This window comes from Hemitrygon akajei, chromosome 5 (assembly GCF_048418815.1).
Source record: "Hemitrygon akajei chromosome 5, sHemAka1.3, whole genome shotgun sequence".
Classification (NCBI taxonomy): Eukaryota; Metazoa; Chordata; class Chondrichthyes; order Myliobatiformes; family Dasyatidae; genus Hemitrygon; species Hemitrygon akajei.
In genome coordinates this window covers 55,785,447-55,808,348 of record NC_133128.1, presented here as the reverse complement: position 1 = coordinate 55,808,348, position 22,902 = coordinate 55,785,447, and the positions used below count along the sequence as shown (strand labels likewise).

At 42.2% G+C, this 22,902-nt stretch overlaps 1 protein-coding gene across 1 annotated transcript in view; it reads right to left on the bottom strand.

Moving 5' to 3' along the window:
* Window positions 1-8,415: 8,415 nt before the first annotated feature.
* LOC140727308 (cell surface glycoprotein CD200 receptor 1-B-like) overlaps window positions 8,416-22,902 on the bottom strand; it is a 48,932-nt gene continuing 34,445 nt past the window's right edge. The window contains exons 5-7 of the mRNA XM_073044570.1: window positions 16,764-16,847; window positions 9,343-9,393; window positions 8,416-8,669 (exon numbers count right to left, since the gene is read on the bottom strand). Coding sequence (XP_072900671.1) covers window positions 8,587-8,669; window positions 9,343-9,393; window positions 16,764-16,847 — 218 coding nt within the window. The 3' untranslated portion in view covers window positions 8,416-8,586. The remainder of the gene's footprint in view (window positions 8,670-9,342; window positions 9,394-16,763; window positions 16,848-22,902) is intronic.

The window sequence follows — 22,902 nt, the reverse complement described above, 5'->3', positions numbered from 1 at the left end:
CTCTTCATTAATTTTGCTTAGTACTTGTATGTTTCTCTGTACTCTAAAATGAGAGATCATTAGAAGTAAGAATGCTCACCAGTTTTGACTCCCGGAAGAACCTTAAGGATCAGACAATAAATAGAAATACAACAATTTGCTGCCCAAATGTCAGGCGATTAATTGAAGAAAAAATGAACTGAGAAAGAAAGCTTTGAGTGAACTGCTGGATGCAGGACTTTCCTTCATTCCTTAATTGTCCAAGAATAAATATCTTCAGTACATCATTTAAAAGGAACTTAAGAGTGAGCAGAGTCTGTATTTATTGTGGCAGATTTTTCATGGCTGGTATAAATGATCAGAACCAGCGTCTGATACTACAGTCACCACGGGTTGTCTGAGTTGTTGGATAAGAGACCAACAAAAGTTTTAAGATAGTGGATGGATTTTTGTTTGGTTGTAACCTGATATTATTGTCACAAGATTTTTGACATTAAAAGTGAAGTGTGCTCTTTAAGATTAAAACTGATCCAATAGCCCAAGCTTTGAAACAGACCACCAGGTCCTTCAAATTCCCAGTTGACAGGGGAAAATCTTAAGCACTTACTTAAGTTATGTATATTAACGATACCATTGGTAAAGAAATACAGAAGAAATGGGCTATCGATGCTAAGTCTAATGAGGTCTGGCTTATAAGTGATGTTGAAGTGATATGTTGGAAGATCAAAAAGATGTGGCCGGGTAGTAGAAAAACAGCAAGGATGCTAGAAAGCTTAAAGAAGCTGCAAAGGTGAGGGTATATTGAGTTGCTGGTCTAAATAGATACCTTAAAGTGTGAATGTGCTGATTTAGAAAATCAATTGGGTGAAAAAGAAAAATGCATAAAATGCTAAAAGAGCAGTATGAAAGAGATCATAAATTAGCAAAAAAAAATTCTGTATTAACGGAATGAGTTAAAAGACAACATGCAAAGTATGTTTGTAGTCGAGAGCTCTGTTCAGAGTTGCAAAGTGAAATGAGGCAAACTGTGTGTCATCAGGAAGACCTTCAGTGTGTGATATCAATCATGTTGAGAGGCTGCCAACGCTGACTAGTTCCCAGAAAAAGCGACTCCTTGGGAAATCCAATTGTAACTGACTAAGAGAGACCCCTGGTGGCTCAAGTGATGATGACAGTAATGAGGTAATTGGTCTGGCATGCCACAGTAAAAACAAAGAGAGTGAAAACACGGAAGACTCATGTTGGAGGGTATGAAGGGAAACAGGATGTTTGTCATTAACCACCAGACCTGGAAAAAATTGACCAATAGTCTAGGGAAGCTCCATATCCTAAAAAAGGAAGCTTAAAGACTTGGGCTGAACCTTAACGAATTAAGAATATATACAAATTGCATCCATTTGATAGCATTCAAATTTTAGCTACCATGCTAACAAGTCAGCAAATAAACCACTTGACAAGATGAGTTGAAGGTAGAATAGGAGAGGATAAATAAGACTTCCCAGCTGGTTGGGAAGCAATTAAGGATTGGTTGGAGGGTCAAGCCCCAAACCTGATTAATTGGAAGAAAGAGGTCGATTGTAAACAAAAACCTTCAGAAGATGTTTCTGAATATGAAGATTGCTATAGGACAATATGGCTCAGTGACTCAGGAGTTCCAGGAATAAACAAAGATAATTTCAATTATGCTACATATAGCCCTCTCAAGTTGACTTTCACAGATGGATTGAAACAAGATGTTGCCAAAATGGTGAAGCTAACAAATCCAAATGGGAATGAAATTTTTGTTTCCTACAGTGAATTGATACAAGTGGAGTGGGATATCAATGTCTGAAGAAGATCGGTACAGACAGGTCAACGGTCTCCACCTGCTAACCAACTGAACAAGTGGAATTGGATATGAAAATTGTGTGATCGAAGAGGACATCAGGCTTGATCTTGTTGGCAAAAGAAATCAACTTCACCATAAGGTCAACAACAATTTCAACAGTAAACTTAAGCCTCTACCACACAAGGGAAGGAAAACATTGATTGGACAGCACAACTTCAGGCTACAATTGCAAATATAATGGAGATGCTGTCAAAGCTGCAAAAGTGACTAGGCCCTGTCCTTGTCTGCAGTTCTAGAGCAAAAATCTGGTGGCTAAATACACTGTTGTCAAAAGTTGAAGACTATAATGCTTATGACTGAGCAAGAACAATAACATGCCAAGAAGATGCAGATTACCTTAAAGTGGTGCTTTGTTGAGCCCAGATCTGTTTCTGTACACTAAAGGCTCCTCAACCATTGAGGGAAGAATTCAAATGGATGGTTGGGCTGCTGTCATAGAAAATGGAGTGATAGTTCGGGAAACATGGCTTCTGCTACCTCTGCATAATAGGCAGAGCTGAAAGCTTTAATTGAAACCTGTAAGCTAGCAGAAGGAAGATCAGCTAATATCTACCTATATTCTTGATATACTTTTGGAGTTGTTCAAGAACTTGGAAATTTATGGAGCCAAAATGGATTTCTCACTGTTGTGCGGGACTCCAAACAAGAATAGTGAACTAGTACAAAAACTCATGGAAGTCATGCAACTACCATCAGAAGTTTCAGTATTAAACTGTAAAGGTCACACCAAAATGACCACTATGGAAAGCCATGGAAATTCATTTGCAGACAAAACTGCAAAAAGGGCAGCGGAGGAAGGAATAAAGAAAATGGGAGAAATGGAAGAAAACCCAATGGTGAAATCAAGTTAAACTATGTTACAGATAAGCATGGAAGATATTCAAGAAATGCAAAATCTGTGCTCCAATGAAAATAAAATGATACTGGATGGAAAATGGTGGATAATTACATGACAATGGAGTATGGAGATATGGCACTAGTCGCAGACTGGTAGCCGCAGTTGAGCTCCTTCCTTACTTGGAGGTAAGATGGGGTAAGATGGTAAGAAGGTAAGAGGGGTGTTTGGTGCTTTGGTTCCACTGTTGCTGTTCTTTTCTGCGAGTGCAGGGGTCAGGGAATATTATGCAGGCAAGGGGGGAGTTTTGGGGTCTGTGAGTTTTGTTTCTTTACTTTTTCATGCCGGTTGGCTGTTGTTGATGTCTTTTCCTTTATCAACACCCATGGTCTTTCTGTATTTAATGGCTGTCTGAAGTAGACATGTACAATGTACTGTGTATGTTAATCAAAATGTCTTCTTTGTTTTGTTAAGAGTAGGAATGCTTCTTTGTATGATAAGTGCTTTCTCTCGCAGTTGTTTAGCTTTAGACTTAATGATATCGGGATTGTATTCATTTGTTGACCAATGGGGAATGTTATTTTGTCTTGTGAGGCTGGGAGCTTGGGGGTTTCTCGGTCTTTTAAGGGGAGGCGGGTAGGAGACGCCGAGGAAGGTGGACGTGCGCTGCACTGCTCGGTCGACCACAGGGGGTGGTCCCAGGTGCGAGGATGTGGAGGTCGGAGGAAAGTGACGAGGGGTCGAATGGTTCGATGGTTGAGCTCCAACGATGTTCACTAAACTGACTGAACTTTGATAAGTTGGCGCCTTTTACTCTATTTTCTTTTCCTTCATATATATTGTATTGCATAGTACTCTGTTAGTTTTAGTAAAATCTTTAAAGTATATTTCATAATGGTATCTGGTGTGAGTTTGATATTGTGTGTGTGCGCGCGGCATAAACTTGATTCTCACAGCACCTGCGTGTACGGGAGGTGGGGTTGGTGAGTGGCCAGATCTCCTTTTCCCCGAGATATATACCAGCCTGTTGGGTAAGTGTTACAGACAAATATCAGAGTTGGATTGTACATGCATACTTTGACAACAAAATTAACCTTTGAACATTTTTTGACCAAGGAATACATTTCACTGGAAATGTGTTTGTCAGGAATTGTGTCGACTGATGAACATTGAGTGGTCTTTTCATTACCCATATCATCTGAAGTCGTCAGGTCAAGTTGAAAGAGTGAATGGCATCATCAAACAATGGCTTAGTATCACGAGGAAGGTCAGAATTAGAATCAGAATCAGAATCAGGTTTATTATCACCGGCATGTGACGTGAGATTTGTTAACTTAGCAGCAGCAGTTCAATGCAATATATAATCTCTGAGAGACAGAAAAAAATAATAATAATAATAATAATAATAAATAATAATAATATAAAACATAATAAATAAATAAATCGATTACATATGTTGAATAGATTATTAAAAAATGTGAGGTAGTGTCCAAAGCTTCAAAGTCCATTTAGGAATCGGATGGCAGAGGGGAAGAAGCTGTTTCTGAATCACTGAGTGTGTGCCTTCAGGCTTCTGTACCTCCTACCTGATGGTAACAGTGAGAAAAGGGCATGCCCTGGGTGCTTGAGGTCTTTAATAATGGACACTGCCTTTCTGAGACACCACTCTCTAAAGATATCCTGGGTACCTTGTAGGCAAGTGCCCAAGATTGAGCTGACTAGATTTATAACCTTTTGCAGTTTCTTTCGGTTCTGTGCAGTAGCCCCTCCATACCCGCCAGTGATGCAGACTGTCAGAATGCTCTCCACGGTGCAACTATAGAAGTTTTTGAGTGTATTTGTTGACATGCCAAATTACTTCAAACTCCTAATAAAGTATAGCTGCTGTCTTGCCTTCTTTATAACTGCATTGATATGTTGGGACCAGGTTAGATCCTCAGAGATCTTGACACCCAGGAACCTGAAGCTGCTCACTCTCTCCACTTCTGATCCCTCTATGAGGATTGGTATGTGTTCCTTTGTCTTATCCTTCCTGAAGTCCACAATCAGCTCTTTTGTCTTATTGATGTTGAGTGCCAGGTTGTTGTTGCGGCACCACTCCGCTAGTTGGCATACCTCACTCCTGTACACCCTGTCGTCGTTACCTGAGATTCTACCAACAATGGTTGTATCATCAGCAAGTTTGTAGATAGTATGGTGTACCATAGTCTATAGTTCTTACTTTGACTTCATGCAGCATCAGGGCCTCCATATAACCATATAACAATTACAGCACGGAAACAGGCCATCTCGGCCCTTCTAGTCCATGCCAAACGCTTACTCTTACCTAAACCCATTGACCCACACTCAGCCCATAACCCTCCATTCCTTTCCTGTCCATATACCTATCCAATTTTGGTTTAAATGACAATACCGAACCTGCCTCTACCTCCCTAGACAAAAACACAAAACTGAGTCAATTTGAAGTGGTGACGGGGTGACCCATGTCACCACTGGAAGTTCTCAGTCTCAGAGAGGCTGATGTATATGTTATGTCAGGTAGTTCGGTTGATTATTGTGCAAAACTAACACAAGCTGTTCAGTCTGCTTCTCAACAGGGTTCTTATGCTTGGAGTGGTCCATTGGAAAGAAGACAAACCTTGATTCCTGGTGAGAAGATTCAGGTCAAGAAACTGCATAAGAAACCTCACCGCAGAAATCCACACCAGGCTTACTTCCCTCACAGGAAAATAGCCACTCACAGGAGACCTTGCCCACGCCCAGGATTACGGCTGCACAGGTGGAAGGTCAACTGAGGAAGATCTGTACCAGCAAGGCGGCTGGACTGGATGGAGTTTCCCCACGATTACTGAGGGCCTGTGCGACTGAGCTGGGAGAACCACTACAGCGCATCTTCAACATGAGCCTGGAGCAGAGAAGAGTACCCAGACAGTGGAAAACATCCTGTATTGTCCCGGTACCGAAGAAATCACAACCAAAGGAGTTGAATGACTTCAGACCTGTTGCCTTGACGTCGCACGTGATGAAGACCATGGAGCGGCTGATAATACAGAATCTGAGGCCACAAACCAGGCACGCCCAGGATCCTCTTCAGTTTGCGTATAAGGAGAAGGTGGGAGTGGAGGATGCTATCACGTATTTGCTGCACAAATCACTCTCTCACCTAGATGGGGTCAGTTGTGCTGTGAGGATTACATTCCTTGACTTCTCTAGTGCCTTTAACACCATCCAGCCCAAGATCTTAAGGCACAAACTAACGGAGATGGGAGTAGACTCTCACATGGTGGATTGGATAGTGGACTACTTGACAGATAGACCTCAGTATGTGCGGTTGGGAGACTGTAGGTCTGACACGGTGGTCAGCAGCACAGGAGCGCCGCAGGGAACCGTACTCTCTCCGGTCCTGTTCACCCTGTACACATCAGACTTCCAATTTAACTCAGAGTCCTGCCATGTGCAGAAGTTCGCTGATGACACGGCCATAGTGGGGTGTGTCAGGAATGGACAGGAGGAGGAGTATAGGAAACTGATACAGGACTTTGTGATATGGTGCAACTCAAACTACCTGCGTCTCAATATCATCAAGACCAAGGAGATGGTGGTGGACTTTAGGAGATCTAGGCCTCATATGGAGCCAGTGATCATTAATGGAGAATGTGTGGAGCAGGTAAAGACCTACAAGTATCTGGGAGTACAGTTAGACGAGAAGCTAGACTGGACTGCCAACACAGATGCCTTGTGCAGGAAGGCACAGAGTCGACTGTACTTCCTTAGAAGGTTGGCGTCATTCAATGTCTGTAGTGAGATGCTGAAGATGTTCTATAGGTCAGTTGTGGAGAGCGCCCTCTTCTTTGTGGTGGCGTGTTGGGGAGGAAGCATTAAGAAGAGGGACGCCTCACGTCTTAATAAGCTGGTAAGGAAGGCGGGCTCTGTCGTGGGCAAAGTACTGGAGAGTTTAACATCGGTAGCTGAGCGAAGGGCGCTGAGTAGGCTACGGTCAATTATGGAAAACTCTGAACATCCTCTACATAGCACCATCCAGAGACAGAGAAGCAGTTTCAGCGACAGGTTACTATCGATGCAATGCTCCTCAGACAGGATGAAGAGGTCAATACTCCCCAATGCCATTAGATAGATAGATAGATAGATAGATACTTTATTCATCCCCATGGGGAAATTCAACTTTTTTCCAATGTCCCATACACTTGTTGTAGCAAAACTAATTACATACAATACTTAACTCAGTAAAAAATATGATATGCATCTAAATCACTATCTCAAAAAGCATTAATAATAGCTTTAAAAAGTTCTTAAGTCCTGGTGGTAGAATTGTAAAGCCTAATGGCATTGGGCTTTACAATTCAACCGCCAGGACTTAAGAACTTTTTAAAAGCTATTATTAATGCTTTTTGAGATAGTGATTTAGATGCATATCATATTTTTTACTGAGTTAAGTATTGTATGTAATTAGTTTTGCTACAACAAGTGTATGGGACATTGGAAAAAAAGTTGAATTTCCCCATGGGGATGAATAAAGTATCTATCTATCTATCTATCTTAGGAACTTGGTGCTAAGGATCCTTACCAAGAACTGTTCATTACCAATTCAGCAGTTAAGGTAGAAGGGAAAAGTAAGTGGACACATGGTAGCCACTGCAAGTGAGCTAAAGTGTCTCCAGATTAAGACAAGTACTGTGGGAAGCACAAATGTAATATTGGACATTATTATCATAATCTACATGTTTTATGCTTGTTTAAAAGTGATTACTGTAACATAGATACTTTAAGCTTTTCCACCTCAGAATTTTCAGATGTGATTCTGCTGGGGTCCCTTATAGCATTGGACCCAACCACTGAGCCGCAAGGAAACAATATGATTTGGCGGTATGAAACGATGAGACAAAGTGAGGACTGTTGGAAATCAGTGTTTTTTTCAAATAATACTTTTTAAAAGATTAGTACTTTTTAGGAAACTCATGTATTTTTCACAATATATGGTGTTTCATTCCCACTCACTGGTAGAAAGCGGTATAGCAACTAGGCTGGGCTTCGGCCCTCTCTTCCCCCCCCATTCCTGATGAAGGGTCTCGGCCCGAAACGTTGGCTACTCTTTTCTCACGGATGCTGCCTGACCTGCTGAGTTCTTCCAGTGTTGTGTACGTATTCTTTCATCCACAGCATCTGCAGTTGTATTTTTGTGTTTTGTAGCAATTAAACTAATGTTTTATCACCTTTCTCATTTTCCATTGGCTAAGTATTAGCATTTACCCATGTGATGTAATTGTTTGAATTATGTTGTCCATTAACTGGTTTATTTCTATCTAAGGAATTTCTTATCTTCTCTATAAAAGTGATGGATTTTTCAGAGGCACCATCTTTATTTCTTCTGTGGCTGCATTCATTCACGTCTTTGTATCGTTTTTCAGCTCTTTATTTATTTCACTTAGTATATGCATCTTTTTTGTACACTAAAATAAACAATCATTAGAATTACGACTGCTTGTGATTTTTGACTCCCAGAAGAACCCCAAGGATCAGAAAGTAAACAGATCCAACATTTATCACATAAAACAATTCTTACATGTTTTATTCACAAATTCTTATGATAATACTGAATGCTAAATGATAAGACTATCAAAATAATATTGTAATTGAAAATATAGCAGAAACTGGAGATCTGAAATAAAGGAAAGTACTTCATGTACTAAGCAATTAGGCAGCATTGGTAGAGAGATCAATGACCTTTCGTGACAAGAGAGAAAAGGTTATGATCAAAGGTCATTGAACTGAAAGGTTAACTGTGTTTCTCTCCCCAACTTCATGTATTTGAAAACTTACATAACTGATTTAAATTTATTACTTTAAAATTTATTGACTCATAGATTTAACCAGAATGTTGGTATCTTTTCATGTGGGATGTATTCTGATAAATTGGATCTTTAACCATTCGAAGTTGTTTTCTTCTCCCTGTTAAAATGAAAAAGAAATTTGTCTATACCTTTTGTAAATATCAAGTGCAATGGTCATAACCAATTAATTAGGTCTGAAATTGGAAATGCTATGCAAGGTCATTGATAAGACTTTAGCATTGGAGATGACCACAATGTACTGTTGAACATTGTGGGCATGCTATGTTGGCACCAGAATGTGTGGCGACATTTATCGGATGTTGTCAATACATCCTTGGTGTGTTGGCTATTAACACAAATGTCGCGGTTCACTGTATGTTTCGATAAATCTGAATCTGAATTTGGTACCACCAGAAGAGAGTCTTAAATAATGGCACCAGAGTGAAATAAACAGTTTCTGTACCACAGGTGGGTTTTATAGTCAGCAAAGACTATAATATTGTTGACATTGCCCACATTTTATAAGTAGGTAATTGATGTCAATATCCAAGTTGGCATGCATAGATATTACATTGGAATTTTGTGCATATCATATTACTGAGAAAGACTTCAAGAGTCATTCTTCAAACAGGGATTAGGCCCTTTGATTTCTAACTATAGTGATTAATACCCTCACAAGATGAGGCTGCCTCGTGCATAGCCTGCATGGGGCAGACCACATTCACTGACATGTGACCTGAAAAGTACCTTTAGATGGGCCACTAGAATCACATCAAAGAAATTGTATTTACCTGAATGTGGAAGGGGGAGATTTATCATCTGGGTGTTTTCAGTGATTATTGCTGGAAAATTGAAGTTCAACGGTCAGACATAGAGAAGTTCAGCTTGGTCACGATGTCAAATATAATTATTTTAAACTGACAACAATCTCTCATTCACAATCATGCATATAGAAATGGATTAAATTTTTGGACTGGGATCGTTTATTTGTTGTTTTATTAGAATAAAATAAACCATGCAAAATATGGGAGCTTTGGAGAGCTCCTGCTTCAGTGTGGATTTCATAAAACCATAAGACATGGGAGTAGAATGAGGCCATTTGGCCCTTTGAGTCTGCTTTGCTATTCCATCATGGCTGATGTATTATCCCTCTCAACCCTATTCTCCTGCCTTTTCCCCGTAACCTTTGATGCCCCAATTAATCAAACTCCACCTTAAATATACCCTATGACTTGGTCTGTGGCAATGAGTTATACAGATTCACCACCCTCTGGCTGAAGAAATTTTTCCTCATCTTTGTTTTAAATGGACCTCCCTCAATTGTGCCCTCTAGTCCTAGACACCCTCATTATAGGACGCATCCTCTCCACATCCACTCTGTCTAGGCTTTAAAATATTTTATAGGTTTCAAAGAGAACCTCCCTCGTTCCTCTAAACTCCAGCGAGTTCAGGCCCAGAACCACAAAACACTCTATCAAACATATGAAAACTAGACATCATGGGTTAAGGGTGAAAGGTGAAATGTTTAAGGGAAACGAGGGGGAACCTCTTCATATAGAGGATGGTGAGAGTGTGGAATAGGCTGCCTGTGCAAGCTGGGGATGCAGGTCATTTAAGAGAAATTTGGATAGGTTCATGGATGGGAGGAGCATGGAAGGCTATGGTCTAAGTGCAGGTTAATGGGACTAGGCAGGTTAATGGTTCAACATGGAATAAATGGTCCAAAAGGCCTGTTTCTGTGCTGGATGGTCCTAGGGTTCTGATATTGGAGAAGATTCTCAAGGACAGAATTTATGTGCATTTGAAGAAGCATTATTATTAGGGATAACTAGCATGGCTTTGTGAATGGCAGATCGTGCTTCATGTGCCTAATAACTTTTTGAAGAGGTAACAAAACCATTTGAAGGTAGAGCAGTGAGTGTGGTGTAAATGTATTTTATTAAGGCCTTTGACAAGTTTCTCCACAGTGGGCTCATTGAGAAGATCATGAAGCATTGGATGCATTGACCTTGGCTATGTGGATTTGGAATTGACTTGCTCACAAAAGGTGATAAAGGTATTATACGGTGCGCATTCTGCTTGGGGGTCAGTGACTCGTAGTGGTCTGTGGGGATCTGTTCTAGAATCCCTGCTCTTTGTGATTTTTATAAATGGCTTGGATGGAAAAATAGAAGGGTGGGTTAGTAAGTTAGTGGATGACACAAAGGTTGGATGTGTTGTGGGTAGTGTAGAAGATTGTCAAAGATTACAGTGGGTTAAAGAGAGGATACAGAGTAAGATGAAGAAGTGGCAGATGGAGTTCAAACTGGAAAGGTTTGACTTTATAAACTTTGGAAAATCAAACTTGAAGGTGAAATACAAGGTTAATGACAAAATACATAATATTTCATGATAATATTCATAATCCAAGTCCATAGATCCCATAAAATTGTCACACAAATTAAATAGGGTGATTAAGAATACTTATGGTGTGCTGGTCTTTATTAATCAGGGGATTGAGTTCAAGAGACATTATGTAATGTTGCAGCTTTATAAAACACTAGTTAGACCACACTCAGTTCTAGTTGTCCCATTATAGTAAGAATGTGGAATGTTTAGAGAAGGTGCTGAGGAGATTTACCAGGATCCTTCCTGGATTAGAGGACATATTTTATGAGAAAAGTTGGAGCGAGTTAGGACTTTTTCTTTGGTGCTAATGAGGATGAGATATGACTTGATAGAGGTGTTTAAGAGTATGAGAGGCATAGATACAGTGGACAGGCAGCACCTTTTTCCAAGAGTGGCAAAGGCTAATAGACGACGTCAGTTCAAGGTGAGTGGAGGAACGCTTACAGGACATGTCAGAAGCAGGCTGTTTTAGAGAGTCATGGTTCCTGTAATGCTCTGTCAGTGACACTAGTAGAGGCAGATGCAGTAGGGGTGTACAAGACTCTTAGATAGGAACTGTCACTGTTTTCTGCGAGTGAGGGGGTCGGGATTGTTATGTGTAGGGGGTTGGTGATCATTATTGTGGTTGTTCTTTGCTGCTGGGGAGAGATGATATTGGGGTCTGCGAGTTTTGTTTCTTTTTCTTTTTCATGTGGGGGGGTAGTTAATGTCTTTTCTTTCACCAGCTCACATGGTTTTTCTGTACTTAACAGTTATCTGGAGTAGACAAGTATCAGATTTGCATTGTACATGCATTCTCTGACAATAAAATTAACCCTTGAACCTTTGGATGTGAGAAAATTGGAGGGTTATGTGTGGGAGGGAGGGGTTAGACAGATTGCGGAGTAGGTTTATATTGCTTGCTCAACATTGTGGGCCAAAGAGCCAATACTGTGCTGTATGGTTCTCTGTTCTACTATTAAATTAAAGTTAGTCGCATCAGTGCTGCATTTCCTTTAGCAACCATGTATGAAAATCACGATGGCCTTAAAGCAGAAATTCAGATCAATCTGCCTATAAAGGTGCTGTATCTATCTTTTAATAGTCCGAGTGAACAAGCACTTGCCCTTGAATGCCTCACTTTTCTCCGGTTATTCTATGGAAAGTTGTTACCAGCAGACTTAAAGAATGTTGTCCTCACTATAAAATGAACATTTTTATTTAACAATCAGATCAGGTTTGTTATCACTGGCATGTGTCATGATGTTTGGTAACTTAGCGGCAGCATAATACAGCAGTTAAAAAAAAAGTAAAAATAAATAATTAAGTAAATCAATTACAGTATATGTATATTGAATAGATTAAAAATTGTGCAAAAACATAAATGATATATATTAAAAAGTGAGGTAGTGTTCATGGGTTCAATGTCCATTTAGGAATGGAATGGCGTAGGAGGAAAAGCTGTTCCTGAATCATTGAGTGTGTATCTTCAGGCTTCTGTACCTCCTGCCTAATGGTACCAATGAGAAAATGACTTGCCCTGAGTGCTGGGGGTCCTTAATAATGGACACTGCCTTTCTGAGACACCGCTCCTTGAAGATGTCCTGGGTACTTCGTAGGCTAGTACCCAAGATGGAGCTGATTAAATTTACAACCCTCTGCAGCTTCTTTCAGTCCTGTGCAGTAGCCCACCCCCCCCATACCAGACAGTGATGCAGCCTGTCAGAATGTTCTTCATGGTACGTCTATGATGGTATTTATCATGGCTGCTGGTACACTTTAAATACATTTCATAGGAAGTCAGTGCTTAGTTCATGTCTGTTCTGAAATTTCCATGTCCACATTTAAAAAATTCAAACATCCTCCTCCTCAGATAAATGACAAGAACACTGATTTTGGCTGAGCTAATTCAGTACTAGGGCATTATTACAGACGTCAGTAATTATTCGCTGTGAAAATGGAAAACAAGCTCTACTACCTCGGGTTATTGTCATTGGTGTCTGCTGGAAAATTAAAGTCCAGGTATCAGTCTTAGATAAGATCAGCTTGGCTGCAGTGCCAAGTAGAGTTAGAATCACCTGCCACCACTCTTTCATTTTGATTCACCCGTAAAGAAGTGTTCTCACTGCAAAGCAGCCGTGGACGATTAAATGCAACTAATGAAGAGTAAATTATTTATCCATGTAGTAATATAGATCTAGTATGCATGTTATACAATGCATACTATGCATTACATATACTTAGTACAAAATCATAATCCACCTCTCTGTATGATACACTGCACATGCTAATAGCATATTGTTATAACACTCAAAGTCAACTCAGTTATCACACAAATAGCACTCTAAATGGTACATTGACCACACAGTTCACATGATACCTAATGACCAGCTCTTCCCCCACTCTAGCCCTCCATCTCCCACTTTCATCCCCTCCCTCCACCCTCCCAAACACTCTTCCTCCTTCACTAACTCCCCATCACCTCCCTCACCCCTCCCCACTCTCCGCTGCCTCTTCCATGTTCCTCGGACCGACTCCTCCACCTCTCCTCCTCACTCCCCATCTCCACACCTCCACAACCTTTCCACCACTCCCCACTCTGCCCCCCTTCTCTGCCTTTCCCTCTCTCCCCCCTCTCTCTCCCCTCTCCACTCTCCCCGTCTCTTTCATGTTCCCCAGCCATATTCCTCCACCTCTCTCCCTCACTCCCCATATCCGCACCTCTTCACGCCTGCCCCTCTCCCTTCACACATATCTACTCTACACTCTCCCTGGATGCCCCTCTCACCCCCTTCTCCCTCTTTCCCACTACCCTCTCCCCACCACTCCCACCAACTGTATGCCCCTCTCTCCACACCTTTCCCCATCATTTCCCTGTCTCTATATGTACCTCTCCGTCTCTTTCCTGTTCCCCACCCCCACCCACTCCTCCTCTCTCCCCTCCTGTTCTACCACTCTCCTCACCAATTTCCACTCTCCTCTTCCTGTCTTCCCTCATCCCTCCCCACCTCCTTCCCTCACATCCTCTCCATATCCCTCTCCCTACCTTCTCCTCTCTCCTCTCCTTCCTCCTCTCCCCTTCTTCCTGTCCCTCTCTCTGCACCCTCTATCCACTCACATCTGTACCCCATCTCTTTGCACTCCACTCTCTCCCACCCCATTCTCCCCCTCCCTCTCTCCCCTCCTTCCCCCTCCCTACAACTTCCTCGCACCACTCTCCATACACCCCACTCACACCTCCCTCCCTTTCTCTCCCCATTACCTCCTCTCACCCTCCCCATTCCACCTCTCCTCTTTCTTTCCCTCTACCCCATCTTTCCCAATCCCGTCTCCATTCTCCTCCACCTCTACCTTCTACCCTCCTCTCCCACCTACTCTCATCATCTCCCCTCACCCCTCCCCACCACTCTCCCCCCACTGTCTGCACCTCTACTTGTCTCTTCACACTTCAGTTTCCTCTACACCACTCCCTCTCTTCCTCCCGACATCTCCCTCCCCTTCCCCCTTCCTCCCTCCCTTTCACCCTTCCCCCTCCCCTCCTCTCCCTTCCTCTTCTGTGCTACCTCTTCCTCCCCACCATCCTCTTGTCCCCCCTCACCTTTAACACTTTACCCCACCCCATCACTCTCTTTCACCCTCCGCCACTCTTCCCTGTCTCCATGTCCTTCCCTCCCTGATGCACCATCAATAACTCTCTCTGAGACGCGAAGGCGAGATATCGGCTTTTAGACTGGAAGAAAGAACAAGCAGTAGTTGACCACCATACTACATCCTGGAGAATGAGGGCTGGGCTCAGGCCTCAATCGCCTTTATACCGGGGTCTGTGGGAGGAGCCACGGACAGTGGGAGGGGCCACATGAGCAGTCAGCAAGGGGGCGTGTCCAGACAGGTATAGGTAGTTCACCACACTCCCCATCGCTCTCCCCTCCATCTCTCCACTCCCCTCTCTCTCTCTCTTTACCCTCCCTTCCACCCTCCCCTCTCACCTTTCCCCTACTGTCCCCTTTCTCTAATCACCCCTCTCTACCCCCACCCCTCCGTCCTACTTTCCCCATTCACCCCCACACCCCACTCTCCTTTCTGCCCTCGCCTCTAATTCCTCTCCCCTCCTCCTCTCTCTCCCCTCATCTCCACGCCCTCTTTCCCTTCCCCATCCTTCACCTCCCCTTTCACCTCCCCGCTCTCTCCCCTCCCTTCTCTCTCTCCCTCTCTCTTCTTCTCCCCCTCTTCCCCTCCTTCCTTTCTATCTTCCTTGCTCTCTATCCTCTCTCCAATCCCCCTCTCTCCTCCCTGCCATCTCTCCTCCCCCTTTCTCCACTCCCCCTACTCTTTACTCTTCCCCTGTCCCCTCCACCTCCCTCACCTCCTGCTCCCCTCTCTCTCCCCTTTTCCTCTCACTCCCCTCATATCTCCCACTCCTCCCATTTTTCCCTCCCCTTGTTCCCGCCCTTTCCCGATCTGTCTCCTCCCCTCCCCCTCTGTCCCCTCTCTGCCCCCTCCCCAATCCCTCACTTTTCTCTCACCCTTCCCTCATTCTTTCCTACCACCCCTCTCTTCTCCCTTCCCCCTTCTCTTACTGACTACCCCTTCCCCTACCTCTCGCTGCCCTCTCCCCTTCCCCTCATTCTCTCCTCCTCCTCCTCACTCCTCCCCTCCTCACCATCCCCTTTCCCTACCCCTTTCACTCCTTCTGTTCCCCTACATCCCTCCATTCTCCCTACATCCTCTCACCCACTATTCTCAACTCTGCACACCTCTCTCCCTCTATAAATGTATCAAAGATATTACCCATCAATTTCACAATTCTTTTTTAGAAAGGAAACAGGTTTTAATCAGTTTTATTTGCCTACCAAAATCCCTAGGGTGGAATATATTCTCAAGATTTTGTTGGAAAGGAATAAGATGTTTCATTTTATTCAAAACAGTTCCTTGTCCGAATTTTTTTTAACAGTTTAAATACCTTGCTGCACCTGAGTAGACAACTAGTATATCATCAGACATTTGACTGAGTCTCTTGAGGGAAGGAACTGAATGCTTCATAGCATTAATAAGATATTTCCACAAGTTTTTACTCTCGATCTCATCTGAGGTGCTTTGTAGAAATAGTTTATTTTTGCTTATTGAAAACAGATGGGATATTATACTGAACCTACACATTTAAAATGCCTTAATTTCATGGTTCTTGGCATGTAACTTGATCTTCTGTGTTCCTGTTTTGCTTTTGACAAGTTTTTCACCTGTGAGCATGCTTCTGGGCCAAAAATAATACCCATTTTATCTAACATTTTAATAAATAAAAAACACAAAGAACACTCTGTTCTTTTGTGAAAGTCAATTTAATTTCAAAAATCTTTTTAGATGCAATAATTGTCAAGTCATAACTGTTCACTGATTAGATATAATTCATGAATGCTGCCATTTTGTTGCATCTAGCAGCTGTTTGTTTGTTGTTCCCATAATTTACCGAGGAACACACGTTGTTTTAAGTGGTTGCTTAACTATGCACCTGAAAATGACTGCACGATGGCAGGAGGCCTCTGATCCTGCTAGATTATTTCACTTTGATTACACGTTGTAATTGCAATGTTGTTAAAAATATCACAGCTTGATTCCATTTAACAACATGATGAATGTGTTCATCACTATGTTTGAAACCTCAGGGGTAAAAATTCACATTTGGTTGCTCACACCAAATGGCGTTGTATCCTGTTATATACGACTCCTTAATATTTGCTCTATTGCAATCAATGGTCTACAGTAGGTCAATATTGATTGCCCCTACTGCCACAGAAGATAATCAAACATTTTATGTTTTAATAATTTAAGGCATTACTTTAACACTTACCCGGAACTGCACTTCTTTTCTTGATAATGCATATCATCACCAGAACCATCCCAAGTGCGGTGGCTGATGCACATGATATTAAAGCTGGTGTAAAAGAAGAAAAGCTTAGATAAAACCTCTGAAGGTTAGTTGTGGTGACAATAAACTGAATAAAGAATTATAGAGTAGAGTCATAGAAAAATACATCACAGAAGTAGGGCCTTCAGCCCATCTAGTGCATGCCGAAACGTTTAAGCTACTGTATCTAGTCCCATCAACCTGCACCCAGAGCATAACCCGCCATATCCCTATCATCTATGTACCTATTCAAACTTTTCTTAAATGTTGAAATGTTGAAATGTTGAAGATGTGTTTGCATCTTCCACTTGCACTGGCAGCTCATTCCACAGTCTTACGACTCTGAGTGAAGAAGTTTTCCCTCATATATCCCTTAAACTTTTCACCTTTCTTCCTTAACGCATGACCTCTAGTCCCACCCAACCTGCTTGTATTTACCCTTTCTATGTCCCTCGTAATTTTCTATAACACTATCAAATCTCCCCTGAAGCATCTATATTCCAAGGAAAAAGTCCTAACCTGTTCAAACTTTCCTTATGACTCAGGTCCTCCAATCCATCAAATACCTCACACTTGTCTGCATTAAATTCCATCTGCCATTTTTCAGCCCATTTTTCCCAGCTGGTCCAGATCACGCTGTGACCTTTGATAGTCTTCTTTGTTGTCCACTACACCCCCAACCTTGGTGTCATCTGAAAATTTGCTGATCCAGTCAATTATCACATTATCATCCCGATCATTGATATAGATGAAAAACAACAATCGACCCGTCCCTGTGGCACTCCACTAGTCACAGGTCTCCAGTCAGAGAGTCAACCGTCTACTACCACTCTCTGGCTTCTCCCACAAAGCCAATGTCTAATCCAAGTTACTACCTCATCTTGAATGCCGAGTAACTGAACCTTCTTTACAAATCTCCCATGCAGGAGTTGTCAAAGTCCATGTAGGCAACATCCACTGCCTTGCCATCATCCACTTTCCTGGTAACTTGCTTGAAAAGCTCTGTAAGATTGGTTAGACATGACCTACCAGGCAGAAAGCAATCCTGACTATTCCTAATCAGTCCACGCCTATCCAAGTATTTGTATATCCGGTCCCTTAGAATACATTCCAATAAATTTTCAAGTACTGATGTCAGGCTCACCAGCCTATAATTTCCTTGTTTCTTTTTAGAGTCTTTCCCAAACAGCAGAACAACATTAGCTATCCTCTAATTTTCCAGTACCAAACTTGTCGCAATGGATGATTTAAACGTCTCTGCTAGGCCTCTGCAATTTCTGCACTTGCCTCTCACACAGAGTTATCAGACCCTGGGGAATTATCCACCCAATTTGTCATAAAACAGCAAAAATCTCTGCCTCTGTAATCTGTATACAGTCCATAACTACACTGCTGCTTTGCCTGATTTCTATAGACTAGGTATCCATTTCCAGAGTAAATACAAATGGAAAAATCCATTTCGGATCTCCCTTATCTCTTTTGGCTCCACACATAGACTACCATTCTGATCTTCTAGAGGACCAATTGTGTCCCTTGCAATCATTTTGCTCTTCATGCATCTGTAGAAGCCTTTAAGATTCTCTTTCACCTTGCCTGCTAGCACAACCTCATTTACCCCTTCTGCTTTCTTTCTTAAGTGTTCTCTTGCCAGTTCTTGTAGTTCATAAGTACCTCACTTGATCCTACCTGTCTATACCTGCTATGCACCTCCTTTTTTTTTCTTAATCAGAGCCTCAATATCTCTTAAAAACCAAGGTTCTCTAGAAACTTATCTTTACCTTTTATTCTGACAGAGATATATCAGTTTTGTACTCTCAAAATTTCACTTTTGAAAGCCTCCTACTTACCAATTACATCTTTGCCAGTAAACAGCCTGTCCCAACCCATATTTGCCAGATCCTTTCTGATACCATCAAAATTGGCCTTTCTCTAATTTAGAATCTCAACCCATGGACTTGGCCTTTCTTTTCCATACATACTTTGAAACTAATGGCATTATAATCACTGGATGCAAAGTGTTCCCCTTCACAAGCTTCTGCACCTGCTCTGACTCATTCCCTAATAGGAGATCGAGTATAGCAACTCTGTCATTGGGACTTCTATGGACTGATTAAGGAAATTGTCCTGAACACATTTGGCGAACTTTATCCCCTCTAGTCCTTTCACAGTATGGGAGTTCCATTCAATATGTGAAAGTTACGATCACCTGCTGTAACAACATTATGTTTCTTGCGACAGTCTATCATTCCTTTACAGATTTGTTCTTCTAAATTTGTTGGAATGTTGGGTGGTCTATAATATAGCTCCATTAACATGGTCATATGTTTCTTATTTTTCTGTTCCACTCATAAAGCCTCATTAGATGAGTACTCCAGACTGAGTATTGCCATGATATTTTCCCTGACTACTAATGCCAACCCTCCCCTTTAATTCCTCCTGCTGTGTCACATCTAAAACAAAGGAACCCTGGAATATGAGCTGTCAGTCTTGCCCCTCCTGCAACCAAGTCTCACCAATAGCTACAATATTATAATTCCAGGAGTTGATCCATGTCCTGAGTTCATCTGCCTTTCCTACCATACTTCTTGCATTGAAATATATGCAGATCAGAACACTAGTCACACCATGGTCAACCTTTTGCTTGCTGACTTTGTCTGAGGTCTTAACAACATCTGTCTCCACAAACTCGCCACCATCCATTTTAACACTCTGTTTCCCATTCCCCTGCAACTCTAGTTTAAACACCATCTCCTCCCCGTGCAGCACCAGAAAACATTCCTGCTAAGATATTTGTCCTCATCCATTTCAGTTGCAAACCATCTCTTCTGTATGGGTCTCACCTCCCCTGGAAGAGAGCCCAATGATCTAAATATCTGACACCCTCCCTCCTATACCAACACCTTAGCCACATGTTAAACTGTATAATCTTTCTAGTTTTGGTCTACTAGCATGTGGCACAGGTAGCAATCCTGATATCACAACCCTGGAGGTCCTGTCCTTTAACTTAGCACCTAACTCGCTGTACTCATTTTGCAGAACCTTGTCACTCTTCCTACTTATGTCATCATTACCTACATGGACTATGACGACAACCTCCTGCTGTTTACCCTTCCACTTAAGAAAGCCAAAGACTCGATCTGACATGTCACGGACCCTGTCACCCGGTAGTCAACATACCATCCGGGAATCTCGTTCTCGTCCACAGAACCTCATTCCTGTTTCCCTCCCCAATCACCACAGCTCGCTTCTTCTCTCAACTTCCCTTCTGAATCATAGAGCCAGACGCAATTCCAGAGATCTAATTGCTGTGACTTTCCTTTGCTACGTCATCCCCTCCCAACAGTATCCAAAGTGGTATTCCTATTGTTGAGGGGGCTGGCCACAGTGGTATTCTGCACAGACTGTTTAATTCCTTTCCCCTTCCTGACTGTCACCTAGTCTCCTATACCCTGCTCCTTGGGTGTAAGTAGTTCTATCTTTTGATAAGTTTCACAATGCTTATTGTTACACCTTGATAAGCAAACAGCATTGTTTTTCTGGGGGTACTTTATTATGAATTATTCTTGTGAAAGTTACAGTGAAATTGGAATTCCATGCAGTGGATTTTGTGGGTGGTGGTACAATGACTGTAGTGGAGAAATTAGTTGATTGGTACTAGTTAGGCAGAATGCTTTGTAATGGATGGCATTGAGCTTCTTGAAAGTTATTGGAGCAAGTGTGCAACTCATCCATGCAAGTGTGGGGTATTCTATCGCATTCCTGACTTGTGCTTTACAGCCATTTGAAAGGCTCTGAGGTGAGTCACCCACCACAAGATGCCCAGCTTCTGACTTCCACTTGTCATCACAGCTCCTGTATGGCTGGCCCAGTCAATGGCAAACCCAGCACTTGGCATTAGGAATCCCTTTGATTGTCAAGAGCTGTTGGTTAGGCTCGCTTGCTGGAGGTTTGTCACTTACCCACAGGTTGCTGCATTAATATGACTTGCAATTATCAGATATGCTCGACTGCTTCCCAGCAAGAGAATAAAATTGAATGCCCCCCAAAATAGAACAGTACAACATAGGAACAAGTCCTTCAACCCACAATGCCAATTTAAATTATCCCATTTGCTTACACAAGGTCTATTATCCCTCCACTCCCTGTCTGTTCAAGTGTCTGCTTGAGTGCCTCTTAACCATCACTGATGTATCTGTTTCCACCACAGCTCTTGACAGTGCATTCCAGGCACTTACCATTCTCCGTATGGGGGGAAAATTGTCTTGTAAATCTTTCTTGAGCATATCTTTAAACTATTGTATTTCAAACTGGAACACACTGGCCACAGACCTCCAATCAGAATAAAATCTTCCACCACCACCTCCTGTCTTCTATAGCAAAGCCAGTTTTAAATCCAGTTTGACAAGTCTCCATGGATCCCTTGTACCTTAATCTTCCAGATTAGCTTATCATCGGGAACTTTGATGAGTGCTTTACTAAAGTCCATGTAGACACATCTACTACCCTACTCTTATCAATCATCTTTATCACCCCTTCAAAGACACAGTCACGTTTGTAAGACATGGCCTTCCCCGCCCAAAGCCAAGATAACTTTCCTCATCAGATGCAAGTAAACCCTATCCTTATGAATCTTTTCCAGTAATGTCCCTACCACTGATTTGAGGCTCACCAGCAATAATTTGTTGGATTATCCTTATTGCACTTCTAAAATAAAGCAACATCATTGGCTTCAGCCCTCAGGGACCTCACCTACGGCTAAAGAGAATACAAAGGTTTAAGAGACTGCAGAGCAGGAACCTGAAGCCACTGACAGTGTTCCGAAGGATCTCAGTGGGTCACGCAACATCTGTCAGCGGAAAGAATCTGTCACTGTTTCAGGACTGATGCAGGGTTTCAGCCTGGATCAACAGTAATTTCTTTCCTCCCACAGATGCTGCATGACCTTCTGAGCTCATCCAGCATATTGTTTATAGATCCCTTCAGGCAGTGGGAATGTCTCCACCTTAACGATCATCAAGAGATTCAACATCATCTCCTCCTTGATGTCAACAAGCCTTAGAATATAAACATACCCTCCATCAACGCACTTTCCTCTATGCTCTTCTTGGTCAATATTGATGCAAGGTACTCATTTAGTACATCATCTATTTCCATAGAACATTACAGCACAGAAACAGGCCTTTTGGCCCTTCTTGGCTGTGCTGAAGTTTTCTGCTTAGTCCCACTGATCTGCACCTGGACCATATCCCTCCATACACCTCTCATCCATGTACCTGTCCAAGTTTTTCATAAATGTTAAAAGTGAGCCTGCATTTACCACTTCATCTGGCAGCTCATTCCACACTCCCACCACTCTCTGTGTGAAGAAGCCCCCCCCCCAATGTTCCCTTTAAACTTTTCCCCCTTCACCCTTAACCCATGTCTTCTGGGTTTTTTCTCCCCTAGCCTCAGTGGAAAAAGCCTGCTTGCATTCACTCTATCTATACCCATCATAATTTCATATACCACTATCAAATCTCCCCTCATTCTTCTACACCCCAGGGAATAAAGTCCTAACCTATTCAACCTTTCTCTGTAACTCAGTATCTCAAGTCCCGGCAACATCCTTGTAAACCTTCTCTGCACTCTTTCAACCTTAATAATATCCTTCCTGTAATTCGGTGACCAAAACTGCACACAATACTCCAAATTCGGCCTCACCAATGGTTGAAGGCATAAATACCCACTTGTGTCCTTCAGTTAAGGTAGGAAGGTCATTAATGGTTAGGCCAAGGGCATTGCCTTGTAGCTGTCTTGTCTTGCGTTTGGGATGATTTTTGTCCAACACCTCATCCATCTATCTCTGTGCAAGATATGACTCCCACTACTGGAATGTTTTCCCTTTGATGCCATTAAGTTCAGTTTTACAAGGATAAAACTTAGTCAAATGCTGTCTTGATATTAATGTGCAGTCTTTCTCGCTCACCTCTACATTTTAACTCTCATGATTGCAATGAAATCTGGAGTCAAACGGTCAAGGTCAAACCTAGACAGGGAATCAGTGAGTAGATTGTTTGTGAATAATTATCACTTGGTCACACTC